Source organism: Miscanthus floridulus, chromosome 15 (genome assembly GCF_019320115.1).
Source record: "Miscanthus floridulus cultivar M001 chromosome 15, ASM1932011v1, whole genome shotgun sequence".
Lineage (NCBI taxonomy): Eukaryota > Viridiplantae > Streptophyta > Magnoliopsida > Poales > Poaceae > Miscanthus > Miscanthus floridulus.
Genome location: NC_089594.1, coordinates 71,159,986 through 71,183,379, shown reverse-complemented (window position 1 = coordinate 71,183,379; position 23,394 = coordinate 71,159,986). Strand labels below are relative to the sequence as shown.

The 23,394-nt window shown below is 43.6% G+C and overlaps 1 protein-coding gene across 1 annotated transcript in view; it reads left to right on the top strand.

The window, feature by feature from the left end:
- Positions 1 to 6,248: 6,248 nt before the first annotated feature.
- LOC136507622 (putrescine hydroxycinnamoyltransferase 1-like) overlaps positions 6,249 to 23,394 on the top strand; it is a 34,481-nt gene continuing 17,335 nt past the window's right edge. The window contains exon 1 of the mRNA XM_066502290.1: positions 6,249 to 6,471. Within this exon, the coding sequence (XP_066358387.1) occupies positions 6,249 to 6,471 (223 nt within the window). The remainder of the gene's footprint in view (positions 6,472 to 23,394) is intronic.

The window sequence follows — 23,394 nt, the reverse complement described above, 5'->3', positions numbered from 1 at the left end:
AGGAAAATGCTTAAATGACTTTGAAGTATTTTGAACATTGTTTGTGGACCTTGGAACACCCAAATCCCTGCTATTCCTTAGCAACTTAATTACTTTCATGATTTGGTTGTAATCCACTTGTTGCTTAATAATTAATATGGTTTAAATAAATGTTTGGATAGTTTTGTGATTTTTGTGTAAGATGATAAAACCTTGCTGTTACTTAGTAGCTAATGCTTTCATAATGAGGAACCTTGATATAACTTTGTCTTGCAACATCACCTATAATTAGTACATATGTTATATTGTAAAATTTAATGATGCAAGTTTGTTAGTAATAGATGAATGCACTTAAGTCATGTGATGCTCTTTTGTTTGCTCTAATGATAAGTAGCTAAGCTAATAGTGAATTATAATCCTTGTAGGTAGTTACTCATGCTAGAAGAACCATGGCACCACTAGTGCTCTTTTATGATATTAATCTTAATTAGCTTGGTTAACTACATGTCTTGATTTAAGACCAATCCAATAGTTGCATGTTAGACTTGATATGCCTTGCTATCTTAGCATGGTAGGTTTGTGAATGTCTAATTAGATAACTTACTCTCTAGTGCTTAAGTCTTTTTAATGTGGTCTTGATCTTGTCTTGCTTGATTAGTGTAACATGGTAGGTGTTGCTTTCTTCATGAGCTCATGATTGACTTGTTATAAAAAATAATTAAAATGCTTTGTGAAGCGTAACCCTAGTTGTACTCAACTTTCTTAAGTTTGTTTAAGTTTCTTCATGCACTTGTGTCTCTTTCATCATGCATCATGGCATGCATTCCATCATATTAAGTATGCATCATTTAATATCTGTAGTGCTTACGAGAGTGAGAAGGTTCATTGTGATCAAGTTTCAGAGGAGGTTCATCCACCAGTGGTGTTGGTGCCAAGTTTAACTTCTAGATCTTTTTATGGGATCTGACCTTCTCTGCAACACAGGCAAGCCCCGGAGCATACAACCCTCTTCAAGTATTTACAAATGCTTACCACACTTTAAGTCTTGTGAGATGTGCATTAAGTAATTAGGAGTTGGTCAAATAGCCGTTGTTGCATGATTTCCTTGAAATTTAGGTATTCCTAGTTGTTACCTCACTAGCATGGGTAGATCAACACCTCTAGAGCTTAGCCATGCTTAGCTGATAAGAGTCGAGTGGTGAGTTCATCATTCGCAATGGTTCTATACTCAAGAAATGTCCTGAGGGTTTAAATAATGAATATGGATAAACTGGAGATCGGACGGGACATGGGTTATGTCTCTGATGGTTAAGCTGATAGGGTTGCCTGGTCGTGCTAGTCCCGTCTATGTCGATTAAGGACCGATCATTGTAGGGTCGCTTGTGATCATGACTTATAGTACTGGCCACATACTCCGATAAGCCTAATACCCTGGCTAATCCATTATGTGAAAAAACAACTGTGCACTAGGAGTGGAAGATGGCAAGAGTAGCAAGTACCCACCCTACGAAAACATCTAGGATGATGTAGGGTGGTGGAGTACAGTACCCTCGGGTAGCGCGGACCAGTTCACATTTTGTGGGATCCAAATGAGGGTTGATATGTGTATGTCCACTACCTGCATATGTTGTGTGGTTGGGAATCCCTAGCTGGGTTTAATCGATTCGAATAGCCGCTGCTTCTTAGAGAAGAAGACTCAATCAACTAAACTGCATCATAGTTAGTCAATTAAAACATGGTTACTTATGGATATGAGATCAGATGATTGATGATGTGATTCATGTAGCACAGGTGCAAACTGGATATTACTAATAACTTAATACTCTGCTAAAACATTGAAAGTAAGGATCCACTTATAGTAAGCTTTTCTGCAAAAGTTTTTCTTGCTTCAAACTTTTCTTCAGCCTGCATGCCCTTGGAGTCTTTACTTTTAGTCGGGTAAGATTTGTTGAGTACCGTCAAGTACTCAGCGTTGGTTAACCCTTGTTGTAGGTTTTGACTTATGCTGCTAATCGAGGTCATGTCAGTGGGCTCGACAGGATCTGTCTATCTCCTCTACATTAGGTGCTTTACCTAAGTTGCTTCTATAGTACTACACACCTTTTGGAACTAAAGTTAAGTTTTTACTCAAACATGTTTTGTAATCTATTACTATAAGTCTTCCGCACTCCGATGTAAAGTTATTTTTGTCACAAGTGTTGTAATGTTGTTGTGGCAACTCCATTGTTGATTCTGTATGAGTTTAAAAAGTGGATGATTCAGGGTTCCCCGAGGACACCCGACAGATTACCGAAATTATATGGCTTTCATGTGCAGCAGTCAGAGGTGCATGTGGGCCATATAATTTGGACAGTTCTGCCACATCTATGTGCTGCCAAAAGATAGCCAAAATAGTCATAAATAAAAAATGTGAAATATGAAAAAATCAGTAGTTGCATCATAAGGTGGCACTAATTATTTTTTTGAGGCTACGGTAGCTAGTATGGGAACACCTACACTACCAAAAATAGTGGCTTTGCCGTGTGCCATAGGCACTCGAGAAAGACCAAAAAAACACTCGGCAAAGGCTTTGCCGAGTGTAACAATTGGCAAACAGCACACGACATCTATAGTGCCAGCAAACATCTCTTTGCCGGGTGTTTTCTATCGGGCACTCGATAAATATTTTGCCGAGAGCTGAAACTGATGCTCAGTGAAAAAAAGTAACATGATGGCGCCAAGACGGTCACGGCGTGTTTGCCGAGTGTTCTGGACCTGACACTCGGCAAACCTGGCTAGTTTGCCAAGTGTCAAATCTTGGGAACTCGGCAAACCTGCCTTCTTTGCCGAGTGTCAAATACCAGAACTCGACAAAGACTGGCCTAGAACATACAAATGTTGGCTTCTTTGCCGAGTGTCATAGCTTAGACACTCGGCAAAGAAGCCATTTTAGTCCGGTTCTACACAGAAATTTGCCACGTGTCTACTTTGTCGAGTGTTTTTACCCTGGCACTTGGCAAAAGGTCTCTTTGCCTAGTGTAACACTCGGTAAAACGACCATATATTTCCTGTTTTTATTGTTCGGTCACGTATAACGTACCCCACTCAAATAAACATTACAAGCATCACACATAGTTCACAATAAGCATCACAGGCAGTTCATATAGATATATCGATAAGACATAAATGCAAATAAACTTCAGAATCACTAGTAGGTTCATTCACAACCACAAATAGTCACAGGTAGTCATATGTAACCCACAAATGCAAATGCAAATAAAATCACAAGTAGTCACTTAGGCCATGGGTTCCACTGCGACCACGCTAGGTCATGGGGCACATTCAATGTCGCCGATTGATTCTGCACAAAGGAGAAGAGATTGCATGTGTGAGACAAGATTGAACGGTCTCTGTGCTGCCTAACTAGTATAACCCTTACAACTATCAGTAATATCTTCTCAGTTGCATTGTGTTGTAGTATGATTGCTTAAGTACTAGTTGGTAACAAACATATAGCATTAGTCACTAAGTTTCTAGTGTCTAGGCATCTTTGTAAGATTGATTTTGCATAAACTAGAAATGGTGATTATAAGGTTGTAAAGTGACTCACAGTGCATGAAACAGAATTTGGAGCAGGTTGAGGATGAGGGACTGGAATCGGTGGCGGAGGTTGATCGATTGCAGCGTAAACACCCCTCATATATTCAAACATCTACATCCGCTCTGCCTCCATCCTTTGCTGCTTTGCCTCCATCTTCGCCTCAACCTCCTCCTGGCGCCTCGTTTCTTGTTCCAGCTGAGCCTACAATATTTTATCCCAATGTTACCATGCAATGCAAAAGTATGTAAAAATCAATGAATGATGAATAAAACAGAAATAACCTGGAGTGCGTTCATCAAGAACCATGTAGAGTCTGGCCGTGGGTGTATCGCCGGGCTGGAACTGGTGCTCCATGCTCAAATCTAGGAGAGAGTGGGAGTACTAGTTGTGTCAATTGTGCCCTCACTAATCTAGAACTGGCCATGCTTCTTGCCTCCTCCTACCCTCATGACCACTTCTCCATCAAGGTCATGGGCGCTCAGATCGTACTCTAGGCCATAGACCACCCTTGCCATCGATGTGTATCCATCGAGGCGATTGTGGATGGACTCATTGCTGTACACCGAGTGCGGGTCCTCTGGGTTGTAGGCGACGTCGGTCGTCGCCTTGCCCTTGTGGGGCAAAGAATATGCCATGAACAAGGAGCAAGGCTCGCCACCATGTGCCACCGACTACAAAAAAGTAATATGATTAGAAATTATACATAATTGAGCATTAGAATAAAGAAATGAATTCGTGTACCCATCTAGCCGCTTATTCTGAGAGGTTGAGGTTGCCTCATACATGCTCTTTGGTAGGATGTGACCATCCGGGAGAAGGCTACCAACAACTATCAGCATAACATCAAAGGATTCTCGACTCAAGCTAAATTAGGACTTTACAGCCATTAGGTGTGCAATGGCATCCAGTTGAGAAACCTTGGTATGCCTGTGAAGGGGTTGCTATGCCACATACAACATATAGTAATACGCCTTTGCAGTTGCCTCTAGCTCCTCCTCCCTATGTCCTTCATCGAAGTGTGCTTCATGATAGTCATTTAACATGTCTCCTACCCCGACATTGGCATCATAATCCTCGATGCATTGTCTCATGACCTCGTCTCTCACACGATTGGATTCACTAGATCTACCAGGTATAGTCCACCGTAAATCCATTCTTGCAAAGATGTTTACCCATGACCACCTTTGTTTGTCGACATGTGTTTGCACAAATGCTATAGGGACACCAAGTGGCATGCGCTCCTTTAACCCTTACAAATGCTAGTTCTAAGAAAGCATCGGTCTTCTCAATCCATTCATCGGTGAACGAACCCTAACTAGAGCGGCCCATGTACATCCACTCACGGTCATCCATCCTCTAACATATCAGTAAGTAATATAAAAATCAATCACATCTATAGGTTCCTACGTGGTGGTCTAATAGGTGAACATAGGTCCTAATCCCATTTGAGGATGTGTAGATAGGTTTAGTTTCCATGCTCTACTCCTATCCAAGATAGACTTTCGGCAGCACCACCCCGTTGTTCTCTAAATACATATCGTGGCAGGGAGATTGGGTATTCGGAGAACAACAGGGAGATGCTATCAAAACTCTGTCTCAGATCAGAGTAGAGCAAGGAAACTAACCCCATCTACACATACTCGGGCTATCCAAAAAACATGGACAATTCGAAATAGATACGGTTATAGATATGCAAAGATCTGTATATTTCCAACCGTGTCTCTTCGAATGGGAGACGCCTAGCTAGGTTACATGATATACGAACATCCTATGTTTCACATCATATGGAAAGAGGGGTGTAGGATGCCTCACCTTGATATAGGGCAAAGTGACGAGTCATGGATGGTGGGGAACGATCTTTGTAATGGCCTCTCCTGCAACAAAGGAACATAATAGTGTCAATTATAAATTTTGGCAACACCTCCCCTGCATGGTGAGGTAACCACAACCTACAACAAACTAACGGCACAATGGCCGACAACCACATACACAGCAAACCAATGGCACGATGGCTGACATGCATAGCTTATACCTTGCAAAACCATGGCAGGGAGAAGGTGGGGGGCAGTGGGAGGGCAAGGCATAGAGCGACGGACGGTGGCGGTAGGGCGGGGCAGGGAGCGGCGGCCGCGTAACCTATTAAAACATAAAACAAGACATGTCACTTGTATGCTGAAATTAAATGTGCATGTAGCAAGAGAAGAACTTATAATTTCCTAACTTTCTTATGCTCATGGCATATAATTGAAGTATGTTTAAATAAGAAATTATGGCATTTTCCATCTAGTATCTCTTTATACTATCTTTCTAAAAGTATGTTTAACCAAGAAATTATTATGTCTCTAGTAAGATATATCGGCACTTCTTTTCTATGGCAAACAACTTTTCAAACCACCAAGTATGTCACATTCAAATAATTCACAGTTCCCTAAAATCAAGATTCATAGGTTATATGGCAAACAGGTGCTATTAACAAGCTAACAGCTTCATCGATATTTCATCAAACACCTTCAATGCATGGTCCAGGGCGCTCACCTGCTTGGGCATTGGGGGCAGCAGCAGTGTCATGGGTGGGTGCACGGAGGGGCGTGGGGCTAGTGGCATGAGGCCGGTGGAGGGGGCGCAGGGTCGGCGGAGGGGGCGCGGGGCCGCTGGCGCGAAAATAATGGAGGGGGCGGCGTGGTCAGGCATGTCGGGCTGGCGGCGTGAGGCGGGGTTGGCGACGCGATGCTGGGCCAACGCAGGGAATGTGTGGCCAGTGGAGGGCGCGGTGGGGCTAGGGCAGAGTAGCAGGCGGCGAGAGGTGGGCCAGGAGGTCGGCCGCTGGGGTCGGGGCACCGAGCAATGGGGGCCACATGCCAGTGGCGGGAACATGGCGCGGGAGGACAACGGGTGCGAGCGTGGGGCATTGGGTGTGCCTATGGCTTTGTGCGTGAGTGCGGCCGGCCGTGGGGTGCATATAAGGGGGGTTTGCTGAGTGCCTCTGATATGACACTCGGCAAACCCATTTTATTTTATTTTCCCATTTCCAAATCCAAAACTACTGCGTGTGTGTGGGGCCCATGAAGCTGTTTGCCAAGTGTCCTAGGTCTCACACTCGGCAAACCATAGGTTGTGAAGTTTTGAAGTCAAACCCCAATCTATGTTCTGTATTGCCTATACAAAAAGTTTTGAAGTCAAACCCCAATTTGACCGTCACTTTGACTCCAAATCTTACCGAATCCTTCTCAACGCTACAATTCTTCTTCTGAGATACTTCGGTTTGTAAACATCATATGTGATAAATTATACGAAACCTTCTCAATTTTTTACCACGGCCTCCACGTATGATATCATGAGATCTTGACAAATCTCATGATTTTTAGACTTCGTTTTCTTTTTTTAGAATTTAAAAACCATTCGGCCACACGTTCATGGTCGTGTTTCCTGAACAAGATGTATGAAATTTCTTTTTATTTCCTGGGTAAGGCCTCACACCAGACTCAATAACAAGAATATCATTTTTATACTCATTTTATTCTATTATTTGAATCACTTGCAGTTCAAATTTGGCTTATACCAAAAAATTCCTTAAAATGCAATGAATTAATTAAATATAGCAAATAGATCCAGAAATATACCAAATCTTAACAAGGAGTACCAAATGTTGTATGTGGGTAGTAGAAAAAGTTTCAAGGTCAGAAGAGAAAAAATTTTATTATTTCATGCAGTTATAGCTCAAATTCAATTTATATCAATTAAAATTCTATAATTATACTTAATAAATTAAAATTATCAAACGCATCCAAAAATTTACCAAAATTACACATGAATTAGACTATGTTCTCTATTGCCTATACAAAAAGTTTTGAAGTCAAACTCCAATTCGACCGTCACTTTGACTCCAAATCTTACCAAATCCTTCTCAACGCTACAATTCTTCTTCTGAGATACTTCGGTTTATAAACATCGTACATGACAGATTGTGGGAAACCTTCTCAATTTTTTACCACGGCCTTCATGTATGATATCATGAGATCTTGACAAATCTCATAGTTTTTAGACTTCGTTTCCTTTTTTAGAATTTAAAAATCATTCGGCCATACGTTCGTGGTCGTTTCCTGAACAAGATGTTTGAAATTTCTTTTTATTTCCTAGGTAAGGCCGCACTCCAGACTCAATAACATGAATATCATTTTTATACTCATTTTATTCTATTATTTGAATCACTTGCAGTTTAAATTTGACTTATACCAAAAAAATTCTTGAAATACAATGAATTAATTAAATAGAGCAAACAGATCTAGAAATATACCAAATCTTAACATGGAGTACCAAATGTTGTATGTGGATAGTAGAAAAAGTTTCAAGGTCAGAAGAGAAAAAACTTGTTATTTCATGCAGTTATAGCTCAAATTCAATTTATATCAATTAAAATTCTATAATTGCACTTAACAAATTAAAATTATCAAACGGATCCAAAAAATTACCAAAATTACACATGAATCAATCTATGTTCTCTATTGCCTATAAAAAAGTTTTGAAGTTAAACACCAATTCGACCGTCACTTTGACTCCAAATCTTAATGAATCCTTCTTAATGCTACGATTCTTTTTCAGAGATACTTCGGTTTGTAAACATCGTACGTGATAGATTGTGGGAAACTTTCTCAATTCTTTACCATGGCCTCCATGTATGATATCATGAGATCTTAACAAATCTCATAGTTTTTAGACTTTGTTTCCTTTTTTAGAATTTAAAAATCATTCGGCCATACGTTCGTGGTCGTTTCCTGAACAAGATGTTTGAAATTTCTTTTCATTTCCTAGGTAAGGCCGCACTCCGGACTCAATAACATGAATATCATTTTTATACTTATTTTATTTTATTATTTGAATCACTTGTAGTTTAAATTTGACTTATACCAAAAAAATCTTGAAATACAATGAATTAATTAAATATAGCAAACAGATCCAGAAATATACTAAATCTTAACATGGAGTACCAAATGTTGTATGTGGATAGTAGAAAAAGTTTCAAGGTCAGAAGAGAAAAAACTTGTTATTTCATGCAGTTATAGCTCAAATTCAATTTATATCAATTAAAAATCTATAATTGCACTTAACAAATTAAAATTATCAAACGGATCCAAAAAAAATTACCAAAATTACACATAAATCAATCTATGTTCTCTATTGCCTATAAAAAAGTTTTGAAGTTAAACCCAATTCGACCATCACTTTGACTCCAAATCTTACTGAATACTTCTCAACGCTACGATTCTTTTTTAGAGATACTTCGGTTTGTAAACATCGTACGTGACCAATTGTGCGAAACTTTCTCAATTTTTTACCTCGGCCTCAACGTATGATATCATGAGATCTTGATAAATCTCATGATTTTTAGACTTCGTTTGCTTTTTTAGAATTTAAAACCCATTCGGCCACAAGTTCGTGGTCGTGTTTACTGAACAAGATGTTCAAAATTTCTTTTTATTTCCTGGGTAAGGCCTCACACCGGACTCAATAACATGATTATCATTTTTATACTCATTTTATTCTATTATTTGAATCACTAGCAGTTCAAATTTGACTTATACAAAAAATTTCCTTAAAATGCAATGAATTAATTAAATATAGCAAATAGATCCAGAAATATACCAAATGTTAACAAGCAGTACCAAATGTTGTATGTGGATAGTAGAAAAAGTTTCAAGGTCATAAGAGAAAAAACTTATTATTTCATGCAATTATAGCTCAAATTCAATTTATGTCAATTAAAATTCTATAATTACGCTTAATAAATTAAAATTATCAAACAGATCCAAAAAATTACCAAAATTACACATGAATCAGTCTATGTTCTCTATTGCCTATGCAAAAAGTTTTGAAGTCAAACCCCAATTCGATCGTCACTTTGACTCCAAATCTTACCGAATCCTTCTCAACGCTACGACTCTTCTTTTGAGATACTTCGGTTTGTAAACATCGTACGTGACAGATTGTGCAAAACCTTCTCAATTTTTTACCATGGCCTCCACGTATGATATCATTAGATCTTGACAAATCTCATGTTTTTAGGCTTCGTTTGCTTTTTTGAAAATATAAAATCCAATCGGCCACACGTTCGTGGTCGTGTTTCCTGAATAATGTCACACCCCAAAATTTCTGATTTTGGGTTGTGCTTAGAAAACAATAAATAAAATAAGTGATTTTAGTGTTGATATAAAATTTTCCAAGATTAGTTTAAGGTAGTGCAAATTTAGTTATAGAAAAATGAATTTTCAATCTTTTTCAAATTAATTTGATGGGTTTTGCTTGATGTGATGTTTGCTTGTTGTGTGACTTGGTGTAATGAGTGAGTAAAATTTTCAAAACGCGTTTAGTAAGTCATTTATCTGTCTTCGGCTCGCCTCTATCTTTTTCTGTAATCAAATTCCTATTTTCTCGATCCTAATCTTTTTGTTCGGTATTTTCCAAGATCCTCTTTATCTGCTCTAAATCATTCCTTTGAGTTTCTCATTCATCAATCAATCTCTACAAACTTCTCGGGAATTATTCTAGCTTTTTCTAGAACTTGTTCCTACTTGTCTGTGAGCATAATTTAATCTTTAGATGCTCCAAAATATCCTATCATGGGCTCCAAATACTTTATTTGGGTTCCTTATGTTCCATAATGTCTCTGGGAATTTCCCTCGAATTTTTAGAGCTTTTGGAGTACGTTTCGTGGCTTAAATAATAATTCTAGACTTTTCTGGAATTATTTTATCCACGGAATAAATTAATTCCGAAAATAATAAATCTCTCATTTTTTCCAACGCTCAAAGCCCATGTGCAATAATTCTAATAAATCCTAACGGCACATGTCTTTATTTACTAATGTGCTTTAATGTTTATTTAGGCCCATTAGTAAATGTGGAGGGTGCAAAATCAATTAGTACCATATTGCTAGTTGATGTAGATGTGGGGAGTTTTTCTTTCTATAAATCTGTACCAACCCCTTGGGCAGCTCCTAGTTTGGGAAATCTCTCGTGTAGTAAATTATATTTTTGTCCTCCTTCTCTTATCACCGCCGCCGCCGCAGTCTGCCAAGCGAGCGTGGCCGCGCTGCCTCTATGCGCAAGCGTGGAGATTCTACTCCGGGCGTCCGTGCTCAGCGTGTGCCGTCATCATCTTGTCCTGGCCACGCGAGTCAGCGCACCGCCCTGCCATGAAGCCAGCCCCACATCACCTCGGTCGAGCCGATCCTGTGTTGCTTCCGGCCAGAGCATGCACGAAGCAATCCACGGATGGCATGGTAATCTTGTCGAATTTGTCCATTGTTCGTCTATTTCATCAACTAGCAACATGTTCAGTTCATCAACTAGCTAGCTACCTGCTACGTGTTTTGCCTGGTGCAACCTCTGTTCAAACACATCAGGTACCCTGTCACACGTACATACATGTTTTTGCTAGTGTATATATCTTCTTTCATCTACGGATGGTTAATAATCATGTGTCGGGCTTATCTTTAATCAAAATTCACACTCCGACTGATCTAACCCCACATGTTCAGTTCCTTGATATAGTAGGTCGCATTCTCGTTTTGTTTCTTTTTCTTTTCTCAGCAGAATAGATCGACTCCTATTCCTACCCTAGCGTCTGTCGCTGCCTGCGTTGGACGTCTCACCTCGCGCCACGCCTCCTGGAGCCGTAGGTGTCTGGAGCCTCGCTGGGATGACACAGGCCCTTCGTTGCTCGCCTTCGCTTGCACGTAGCTGCAGTCCAGACGACCCTGCTGACTGACGTGGATACCATCCGCCTTACACGGATGCTCCTGTGCCAAGCCGAAGTAGCCGCCGGCCGTCAAACATGTGGGTACGTTTCATCGATCCAGCTACATCCAATGGGGACCTCTAGTACGTGCTCCCATCTTCATCTCTGTCAGGTCTACGACCATCAAATTTGTCTGTCTCGTTTCAGGTTGTCCCGGCCCTGTTCCATGGCCCTGCGCCAGCTGTGCATGTTCTCTTGCCGGAGCAGAAGACGAGCCTGAATCTTCCGCAAGACCGGCCACCACTCGTGAGCTTTCGTGTCCAGCGTGTCGTCAACACAACTTGCAAGCACCATGCATGCCTAAGTCTACGTGCACATGAACAAGCCAAAATCCTTCTGCGTGCACATACGAGAGTTGCTCTGAACTTGTTCGCTTGTCGATCCATGCATCTCCAACAAAACAAGCTCGCGGCCACAAGTCTTGACTCGCACACCTGCAAACCAAGCTATATTTGTGCTGTAATCTTGCAAGTCGTCGTGCTCTGAACCAGCACCAACGTTGTTGCTTACATCACTAACAAACTACTGATGGCCGATTAATAAAAGGTCAGCATCACCTCATTGTCCATTATTTTAGTGATTAAATATTGTGCTGATATCATGCCTTGTCATTCATGCATAATAAATCATCATTCTCTATTTATTCCTCAGTCAAGAAATTATACCGTTCATATACGGTGGTGGAGCTGCTCAGGCTGCCACTCAGTCTCTGTAGTTATATATGTTCATCATTGTCGTTATCTTATTTCCATCATATCTTAACCGCTTTAGCCACGCTTTAATCTATTCTTTCCGTGTCACGTTGGAATCGATGTAGTCTACTGTATGACAACGAAGTTTAACACGCTTCATGTTTTTCTAAATTTTTAGTTTAAATATTAATTTTGACTAATCTCTGTTCACATTGCTTTCCAAATTAAAAATAACATGGAGATTAACAATCATTTTTTATGCGCCACTGTTAACTTGATTAATAGCAACATAAATATGTTTGTAAATAATAATTTGGTTAGTGTAAACACGCACCATGTATAATTCGAATAAATGATCTGACATGTTATTTTATTTTGCAAAGTTAAAATCTAACTTGCTTAAAACTATACGATAATATTTATTAATAAAACATGATTACTTTTAACTTGGCTTTGAACCAAAATATAATTTAACTAATCTGAGTTAATAACTATCGTATGGTTTTATTTAATTAAAATAAATCAAGTACGTAGTCTTTATTTCCCTTTTATAGTGTAAACTTTTCGATAGCCGTTTTTTCTAACGGTAGCATCGTTTTTCGGTGTTTCTTGTGATCTTGTGACCGTAGCAACTAGCTCTCTTTTAGTACGTTGTTTTCTCTTGTGTGGTGTACTGTTCTTAGTTTTCTATGTTTGTTTCTTGCATGCTTTCCTATGCGTGATGTTTGCTATGAGTACCACGAGAATCGTTTGTGAGCGATGAAGATCGGAAGGTGATAACCAGAAGCAAATTATGAGGAGGTTGAGCAAGCTTATAAGGCAAGTATAGCATGGGATCTTCCTTGTTATCCTATACACCTTTAATCATTTAATTCATACTGCATGTGTCTACCTTGACTACCACTAAGGATTTCCTAGTACTTTGTACCTCGTACCTTGATACCTATGGGGTATTGCATTGGGTAGTATGATGCTAGTGCTCAACTGAAACCATGATCTTGTAACTTGACTAATGGTATATGCGATAAACATTAAAAGATGCTTTTTAATAACATGGAACAAGGGGGCTAGAGCATTGGGCTGTTTTTATAGTGCTCTAGATTCCTCTCCCTAAGGACTTATCTGTAAGTGATCATTCGGGACTTACAGTACAACTGTGAGGGCTACATGGCTCTGGATTTAGCTCAGTATGAGGACCTTTTCTAGCTTGTTAGTGGTTACCTTTATTGGCGTAAGAATGGCTTGCCGAATCGGGTATAGTGCGGCCTCTGTCCCCTTGTGTATAGGCTGCGCGTCATTGTGCCATCGGGAAGAGGGGCTCTACATCTGTTTGCCGAGTGAATCTAATGGCCCTAACTTGTTAGACGAACCTTTGAAAGGCTTCATAGTGATCCCTGCCGACCTTCCTTGGAAGTGGGTCAAGAGATTAGTTACCTCGGGCGAAAGGGTAAATCACGACTCGTAGTGAAAGTGTACAACCTCTGCAGAGTGTAAAACTGGTATATCAGCCGTGCTCACGGTCACGAGCGGCCTTGTTACATTTACGGAATAGATGATGAACACTAATGATATGGATGATGAAGATGCTCACTAATGACTACTGTTTATGCTATTCATTATTCATGTTTACCTGATCATGTGTTTACATGGGCTGGTGATAAACTTGTTGCTACTCAATTGCTAAAATTATGACAATTAAAAGCTAATCGCAGTTAAACCAGTGTTAGCCTTTTGAGCCTCATGAACCCCATGTTATATTTGCTGAGTACGACATGTGCTCACCCTTGCTATTTCCCCACACCCCCAGACTTTGGTAAAAGCTGCTCAGAAGATTGGTGAAGACAACGAAGGAGTTCTCATAATACTATCAGAAGTGTTTGGCATACGTAGCCCCTAGTCAGCCGTCCCTGTGAAGAATGGAGCCTAAGGATTAGTTACCATTCCGCGATACTCTGATGTAAGTATTAAATATGAGCATGTTTCATTATATAATAAAGCATTGTCTCTTGATATTATTGTAATTTATCGCTATATGTGTGATTTGACTTTCTGGGCTCACATATAGTTAGTACTTGGTTTTGTCTTTAAAACTGGGTGTGATAAATAAGATGTTTGAAATTTGTTTTCAATTCCTGGGTAAGGCCTCACACCAAACTCAATAACATAAATATCATTTTTATGCTCATTTTATTCTATTATTTGAATCATTTGTAGTTCAAATTTGACTTATACCAAAAAATTCCTTAAAATGCAATGAATTAATTAAATATAGCAAATAGATCTAGAAATATACCAAATCTTAACATGGAGTAACAAAATGTTGTATGTGGATAGTAGAAAAAGTTTGAAGGTCAGAGAAGAGAAAAAAACTTGTTATTTCATGCAGTCATAGCTCAAATTCAATTTATATCAATTAAAATTCTATAATTGCACTTAACAAATTAAAATTATCAAACGGATCCAAAAAATTACCAAAATTACACATGAATCAATCTATGTTCTCTATTGCCTATAAAAAAGTTTTGAAGTTAAACCCCAATTCGACCGTCACTTTGACTCCAAATTTTACCGAATCCTTCTCAACGCTACGATTCTTTTTCTGAGATACTTCGGTTTATAAACATCGTACGTGACCCAATCCTACACAGTGGATAAACTATCCATCACATCTCAGTGAACGGTTAGCCTTGATTTGGAGGCATGTGCATCCAATGAAGCGGGCTCTCTAAGCGTACCACATGTCACGTCGAGCGGATTAACTCATGTTTGCCCTCAGAGCCCACACTCACAGCGACAGCTCGCACCGGCTCTTCGTCAAGAGCGGCAATCATGCCTAGAAGCGAAGGCATGATGACCATGACTTCATCACACCATGAAGGCTCATGCATCAGAATGCACGAGCTCTCATGACCAGAAGCCACAGCGAGCCGAACTCAAAGAAGTCATCCTCGAGAGCTCACGAGCCCGCTGAGGACGTCGAGCCGGCAAGGGCCGCCCCAAGGGAGCCCAAGAGGACGATCCGCACCAGCTATGACCACTCCATGTGGTAAAGAAGCACCATCATCGGCTCTTGGCCTAGAGACCGCAACAACTTCATCACGAGCAGATGCTCGGGGGCTCGCCGCACCCTGGGCAACGGCAACCAGTTTCACAACAGCTTCTGGTACATCGGTCAGTCACATCCACCTTGACCTTAGCCTCTCTACCCAAGCACATCCATTTGCACAAATGAGCCCGCCAATAGTTGTAGAAACTCAGAGCCAACCCATAAAGCAAACTAGATAGCATGATGCCCATACATATCAACCTAGTGGTGCTTAACTCCCAAGTGATTTGACCCGACTTGTGCTAACAGTAGGACATGACTCACTCGCGTGGACTACACACATAGGCATAAACACATGACCCCCGGCACAACACTATTTGCCATTGTCCCAGCGATTGATCCGCCTTAAACTCCTTCCAATCATGTCTCTCGCGATGAGGAACCGATGACCCGAACCTTGATTTCCCGCTCGCATGGGTCTAAGAAGAAATGGTGAACTTGCTCGCTCGAGACAAAGGGAGCGAAAGAAAATAGATCTCTAGCCACTCGTTCCCTTTTCCTCACACATCATGCCGGATCTATGACCTACCCTTGATGCCTCCTCAATCTAATGGATCGCACACCATTTAGCCCTATGGGCCAACCCCTAGGTTAAAACACGCACCCATGAGCATAGGGCTAGGGGGATGAAGCACATTCCAACTCGAATGAAAAGAAAATAAAAAAGGTAGCAAAATGGCAAATGAATGCTCCAATCACATGCCATCATGTACACTGAACCTAGACATATTCGTTATAGAAAGGACACACACATAAAACCCTGACTAGTTACACTAGAAACCTCTATACATCAAAAGCCTAAAACTAGAGATGAATAGTGGCAATCGGCACCTTGCTTGTGAGGACCTCTGCACCACGAGCGGCAAACTACTGGTGACAAGGATCTCGGCGTCAGACTTCCTCAACGAGTATCCTTACCCCATGGTGTTATAGTCTATGCCTCATAGTGGGAGCTGATAGACGTTAAGGCCACAAGCACACCACTGTGAACCCCTACAGAGACTAGGGGGTCCACCCGGTGATGAGCCTCGTCAAGACAAAGTGCCAGCTGGGTACTCCCTTGGCCAACACCAATCACGACGTCACACATAGCCTGCCTAGAACTGGCCAGCGCCACCAGCTCTATGGTCACCTCCTACGCCCTTTGCTCTGTGGCCATCCTCACCTCTAGATCCAAGAGCACCCTCGTGAAAGGTCCTAATGGCTAGAGGGGGTGAATAGCCTATAAAAATTTCTACAACAACACTTAACAAGATGGTTAGAAAATTATGAAGCAAAGTGAGTGTTATGCTAGCCAACTCAAAATGCAAGCCTCCTATCCACAATTCTAGTCACTATGATCTCTAACCCACACAAGAGGCTATGTCACTACCACTAAGTTAGTGAGCTCTCAAAGACTAACTAAAGAGCCACACTAACCACTAGACCCGACACAAGCTAGCTCTCAAAACTAATTACACTAAAGAGCTTAGCTACACTAGAAATGTAAATACAAGGGTGAGGTAGTGAGAATATACCGACGTGGCAAGCAATGATCAATCAATCACAATGAATACCAAGAAATCCTCGGGACAAGATGACACAAGATTTTTCATCGAGGTTCACTTGCTTGCTGGCAAGCTAGTCCTCATTGTGGCGATTCACTTACTTAGAGGTTCACGCGCTAATAGGCATCACACTTCTAACCCGCAATCGGGTGCCACACAACCAACACAAGATGTGGATCACACAAGCCACAAATAATCCACTAGAGTACCTTTTGGCTCTCCATCGGGGAAAGGTCAAGAACCCCTCACAATTACCATGATCGGAGCCAGAGACAATCACCTTCCTCTGCTCGATGATCCTCGCTGCACCAAGCCATCTAGGTGGCAGCAACCACCAAGAGAAACAAGCGAATCCCATAGTAAAACACGAACACTAAGTGCCTCTAGATGCAATCACTCAAGCAATGCACTTGGATTCACTGCCAATCTCATAAAGATGATGAATCAATGATAGAGATGAGTGGGAGGGCTTTGACTTAGCTAACTAGGTTCATATGTTAATGAAAATGGCCAAGAGAGTGAGCTAAAGCCAGCCATGGGGCTTAAATAGAAGCCCCCTCGAGCTAGTGACCGTTAGGCCTCTTAAGTGACTGTTAGACCCAGAGACATGGGCCGTTGGACCATCCAACACTAGGGTCCAACGCCGATCATAGCCAAACACGTGTTGCCATGTAACCATGTTCAAACAAAATCGACTGTTGCCACCAACGATAGCCTTTCGCGCGCTGAATAGACCCTCAGACCCAGCTATTGGACTCCACATTAGGAGGGTTCGATGCGGTCTAGTAAGGTCTAGAGAGGGCTAAAATGGTTAGACCCTGGTCTGATGCCCACTGTCAGACCCCAACCTTGGTCCGACACTGCCATGTGTCATGCCCTCGAGCTCTGCGTCAATTCCCATGCTGAGGAACAGTGCGCGTGTCTGGTCCTATGCCCTTGAGAACCTCGGTCTGACGCCACCACGCTCATGCCACTCAGCTAGGGTTAGCCATCAGACTCTCCCCAAGCTGGGTTCGATGCTTAGTGGAGTAGGGTCCGAGGCCTCTGTTTTAGCACCTTTTGATTTCCAGCTTCATCACCCTTGCTCAAATGTGCCAACTACCAAGTGTGTCACCTTGTGCACGTGTGTTAGCATATTTTCACAAACATTTTCAAGGGTGTTAGCACTCACTAGAATCTAAATGCATATGCAATGAGTTAGAATATCTAGTGGCACTTTGATAACCACATTTCGATACGAGTTTCACCCCTCTTAATAGTACAACTATCTATCCTAAATGTGATCACACTCGCTAAGTGTCTCGATCACCAAAATAAAGAGCTCCTATGGAGTTTCACCTTTACCTTGAGCTTTTTGTTTTTCTCTTTCTTCTTTTCCAAGCTCGAGCACTTGATCATCTCCATGGACTCCACCATCATCCTCATCGTGATCATCTCCATTTGCTCCATCACTTGGAATGTGCTTCCCTATTCTCATGATCACTAGAGCAAGTAGGTTAGCACTCAGGGTTTCATCAATTCACCAAAATCAAACTAGAGCTTTCACCTCGTGCGCAAACCTAAAACAAGTGGTAGATCCATAATCAAGCATGGCCGTCAAGCTAAGACCCAACGCGGGCAAAGGAGAACTCACCAGCGCAAGTGGAACAAAGACCTTGACACTCAGCTTCGAAGCACCGATGACCCTGCTCAGCCTCATCTCGAGCAGCATCTGCCATGGTGCGTTCTGCCTCCTGAATAGCCATTGCCATCTTGAGGTTGGCCACCTGGGTCGTCAGCAAACCGATCTAAGATCGATCTCACTCCCCCTGTTGCATGAGCTGCTATTGGGTCGAGTCAACCCCTCCAATAGCATTGACTAGGCCCTCATGGAGCTCCACCCATGCTTTTTGGGAGGCCTCCAATTCCTCCCGCAGGTGTTGCATTTCTGCCTCCGCCTCAGCCTAGCGGTCATGATTCATAGCGCCCCTCAACTATGCCTAGAAGGCTGGCCGCAAACACAAGGACTTCTCAATTGAAGCCCTCATCAATTCCTACAAAAGAAGAAAGAAATAGTCACGCCATCTAGCTGAAGGAACAATTTGCACAGTGAGCTCAAAAGACGAAGCAGAGCAGTAGGGCCTCACCTGTTCATGAGGCACGACCTCCTTGATCAACAACTGTTGGGCCTCCATGCCCAACTCGATGACCATGATGGCTGCATTGACCAACTCTGATAGGGTCACTAGGATACCCCCATGGCTCTGCGAGGTGCCAGCCCATGCAACCTACTTGGCCATGTCATTCACCATGAACAAAGCCTCAGGGGGATCCACAGGGTGTGACCAAATGAGAGTATATTCGCTAGGTCTGAGCTCCTCATCGTGAGGAACCAAGGCTGGCCCACCAACACCACTAACTACCATCCCCACAACTGATGGATCAATGGAGGATGGTGAGGTTGTTTCCTCCTTAGGAACAGTAGTCACTTCATCTTCACCTGCATCCGAGGCCTCTCCCTCGATCATGCCTACTGTTGCTCCAACATCAAAGCAACTTTCACCCGTAGCCAGTGAACATAGGGTCACGAGAGGAAGGTGTCACGCTACGGTCACTGCAGCCTCACTATGGCTCAATGACAAATAGTGGGTTCATAAAGCCCAATGGCTTGGCAATCACAAACCCGAGAAACATCTCCCTACAATAGAACTCCCTAAAGACACGAGAAAGAAGATGATATAGGCTCTACCGCTAAAAGAAAAAGGCCAGGGGGTAACATACCTCTTGGAGGGGCTCACCAAATTAGGGACGACAAGACTTGTCACGCCTCTCCTTGGGAGCAGAACCGCAACCGGGGTCATGGCACCCGACGTCGCAGGACCAAAAGCCAACGAGGCACCCCGCACTAGAATAGCGGTGTCGACCTCCGACCGCCCATGAACTCCTACCTCATGGCCGAATGGCTGCAAATTGACTCAGGACGGGCCGGATGGGGTCGAGGATGAAAGGCCCTGACCACCACCATTAGTGGCATGAGGGCACTTCAAACTCAGCCTCCTCAATTGCAACGAAGCCAAACGCTTCCGCACGGCCCCATCCTCATTCATGGCACGTGCCGCAATACCACCACTGCTCGACCTGGCCCCATCTTTAGATCTCCAGGACTTGGTGAGGATATGCTGGAGAACCTTCGACTCCCCATCAAGGTCACCCTCTGAATTCTCACCTCCATTAGCACCACCTTCTACCAAAAGCAGAGCTCCACACCTCCGTCGTTCCACCCTCTCGAGCAACTTTTTCACCCGAAGTCACCTCTACTCGCCAGTAGCCACCTGCTCCTAGGCAGAACAATCGGCGCCTCTAGGATGGCATATGTGAAAGCAGGAGTGAAACAATGGCATAGGCTACCAAAAATAAGCTGCGTCGGTGACCACCTGATTGATGTCGGCCATGGACAAGGGGAGGAACATAGGAAGGGGTGGCTCACTAGGTTAGGATGATGACTCACCAAGAATGCCATGACGACGCACTTGGTTGTGACCACAACCCCTGTGGTGACCCACCCGGCCATCTGTTGCACAATCGTGTTGTCTTCAAGCTCCTCCATAGCCTCATGGGTTGGGTCTTCAGCCCCAACATAGTCGAACAACAGATGAGCCCGCCGCTTTAGTGGAAGGACCCAACCTTCAACCATGACCTAGAGGACCACAATGCAATCCAAACCAATTAACACTTGGCCCTTGAGAATCTCCAAGATCTCCAACACCTCTACCAGTAATTTCCCATCACATCCCTAACCCTAGGAGGCCAACCTCACTAGAGGAGCGATAAAGAAAGGAAGCAAGGTGGCAGAGGCATCGTCGAGAATGTAGAACCAATTCCCATGCTAGCCAGGGTTTGAACTCCTCAATGACTGGCATAGGTAGAGATGAGACATCCTAAAATGCATCTAGATGTTCAACTCTCCACCGACAGACCCTAGAACCCGCCAACTCTTGACTTCGAAGGGCCGCTAGAACAAGTCTTTGTTGGGTTCTATCCCAAGGATGGCCTCACAGACGACCATGAAGCCCACTAGCTATAGCATGCCATTGGGGCAAAGATACTACATCTGAACGCCATGCTCCTAGAGAAATCCTCAGAGGAAATCTGACATCGGAATCCCAAACCTACGCTCATGGAAATCGGTGAAGGACACCATTTCCCTAGGTCACGGTTAGGGAGCACCTCACCAGCAGCGGCCCTCCACCCAGCGACTTCCTTCGATGGAAGGAGGCCATCGTCGACAAGCCATAGTAGCCTCACCTCCGTCACCATTGAAGGTACCCACTCACTCATCCCTAACACAGGTAGGGCACAAGGCGAGGATGAAGGCAGAGGCAGCGGTGGAGGGAGATGGCGCCGAGCGATCACTGGTGATTGTGCACCTCAAAGGTAAATCCCTTGAGTTCAATTCCCTTACACCCCTCTCTTAATTGCAGTGCACAACAGTGGAAGACAAAAACAAGGTAAGGGAACTCAAACTGAAGGGGTCATATATGTGGCGGCAACCAGGAGTGCGAACCGCGCCATTGTGGAATCCATCCTAGGACAAGTCCCACGGACCCTTAGCAAGCAAGCCGCCGCACTACAGCAACTGTGTAGCATAGTGCATCATGTGTTCACATGCGGATGAGCGCCATTAAGTCGCGTCACGACTGAGGAGGCAGCGAGCCCCTAAGTCCACGCGCGGAGCAGCCCACCACAACCATGACCCACGTCGTGCTTAAGAAACCCACTCTTAGGCTAGCCCTTAGATGGGTTCGAGGCCACAAAAGAGGTAGGGGTAGGACGAGATGGGCCCCTATAGCTCTAATCGATGGTGCGGAACCTTGTGACTATCTCCTCCTATGTTTGTGTCGTTCAATTCGAAGTCACCCAGGTTGACCCCCTCTAGGGGGAGGCATCTTGCCCTTTGGCCGCTACGGAGGAGGTTGGGGACCGATGGGCTTGATGGCCAATGATGTATGGGATGTCCCTCAATCAGGCATAGCCGAACTCCATGTTGATTGGGGAGGATATCAGGTCTCACTTGAATTACCCATTTACCTCAACAAGGCACACCGCTCTGACCATGTGGTTACGGTGGACAAGCCTCTCCCCACGTGGCGCGAAACCAAAGTTGCTTGCAACTAGGCATCACGACCTCTTAGGGTCAAGAAGGACATAGGGAAAAAAGGAGCAGGGTCCATGTGACCCCGATAAGGATCGTGGCCAAGCCATGACTATCTCCTTCCCATGTCTTGGGTTGTTGACCCATCACCGTCTCAAAATCTCATGAACCAATGGAGGTTGGTGGCCCATTGCTGGAGATTAACCAGACCAGCGGCAAAAAAAGACTCATAAAGGTAGTTCCACAAGGAAACTACCCATATTTATGTGGATCTCTCCCTAATCACGCACGACAAGAGATGCTTCAAAACCCACGCAATAATCCTCGGCTGATGAGGGCATCTCGGTATGTGCCATTACCAGGGTAAGCGACCACGACTTAACCACCACCAAAGACCCTAGGGAAGCAGGCAAACCTAAAGAAAGGGTCTCTCTCATCAAACTTTGGAAATGGGCGTGGACAAGCCGCACACCAAAATACAAATCTAGAAATCACCACACCGGTGACATCTCCAGTAAGCCTTGGGTGGCCTTGCTACTGCCATGGAAGGAAAAGCGTCGTGCTAACCTTCCTATAGCAACATGACTCCTAGGGCACGAGAGCATAGGAGGAGGCACGGACGTCGCACCAGCTCAAGGATGCCTAAACGGGCACCCATGGCCTTTCACAAGCACCAATGGGGCACAAGCAGAGAGCCTTAGAGTCAGCAAAACCCATCTCGCCCAAGGTTGGATTGCCTGATCCCCATAGTGCATGCACACCATGGGCATATCCTTCCCCGCTCATAAGACCCCTTCTAGCACTAGTCGTTGAAGGGGCACCATTAGCTTCCAAACACCACAAACAACCACTAGTGGGACACACGATGGGAACCACGTGGTTCCCCTTAAACTTTTCTCTCCCATTTCCTCACTGTCTCAGTAGGAAGATAGGAACAATTTGTAGTCATAGCCATGAGCACTTCAAATAGTAGGAAGACCTATATTTATAGGCCCAAGGACGGACTAAACAGCCTGGGATCCCTACGCCATGCGACAAACTATGGGAGGTAATGGCCAGTGTCAGATGCCCGTAGGAGGATGGGGAAATCGAGACACTCCCAAAGGTAGGCCTGGTACAACATCAGCGAGACCACTCAGCCCTGCCTGGGTAATATACCCTGAAACGTGGCACGCTAGCACAGCAAGGCTCAACAGTTGCGTACCACATCGTTAGGGCATCCAAACGGGGCAAAACATTACAGCCACCTACCGCATTGAATGCACTAGCTTAGATTAGTTAGTAGGCCAAGTGGCCCACAACACATCAATTAGCGAAGGCCCGAACGATCGAGGCCTAGTTATGCCAAGCAGAATAAGCCTGACGCCTAGGCTAGGGTCGGCCACGACCCCTCCTTCTGCCGTAGTCGCACAATGTGCAAGAGACTCATGACCTCTCTGTCGTCCTCACCCCTGGAAAAATGGGGAGAGGTCACGCCCAGCCAAACATGCCTACTCCAATAAGAGTATGCACATTGCACTAACCCCGCAAGGAACAAGAGGACAACAGTCATCTCGGTCGGTCAG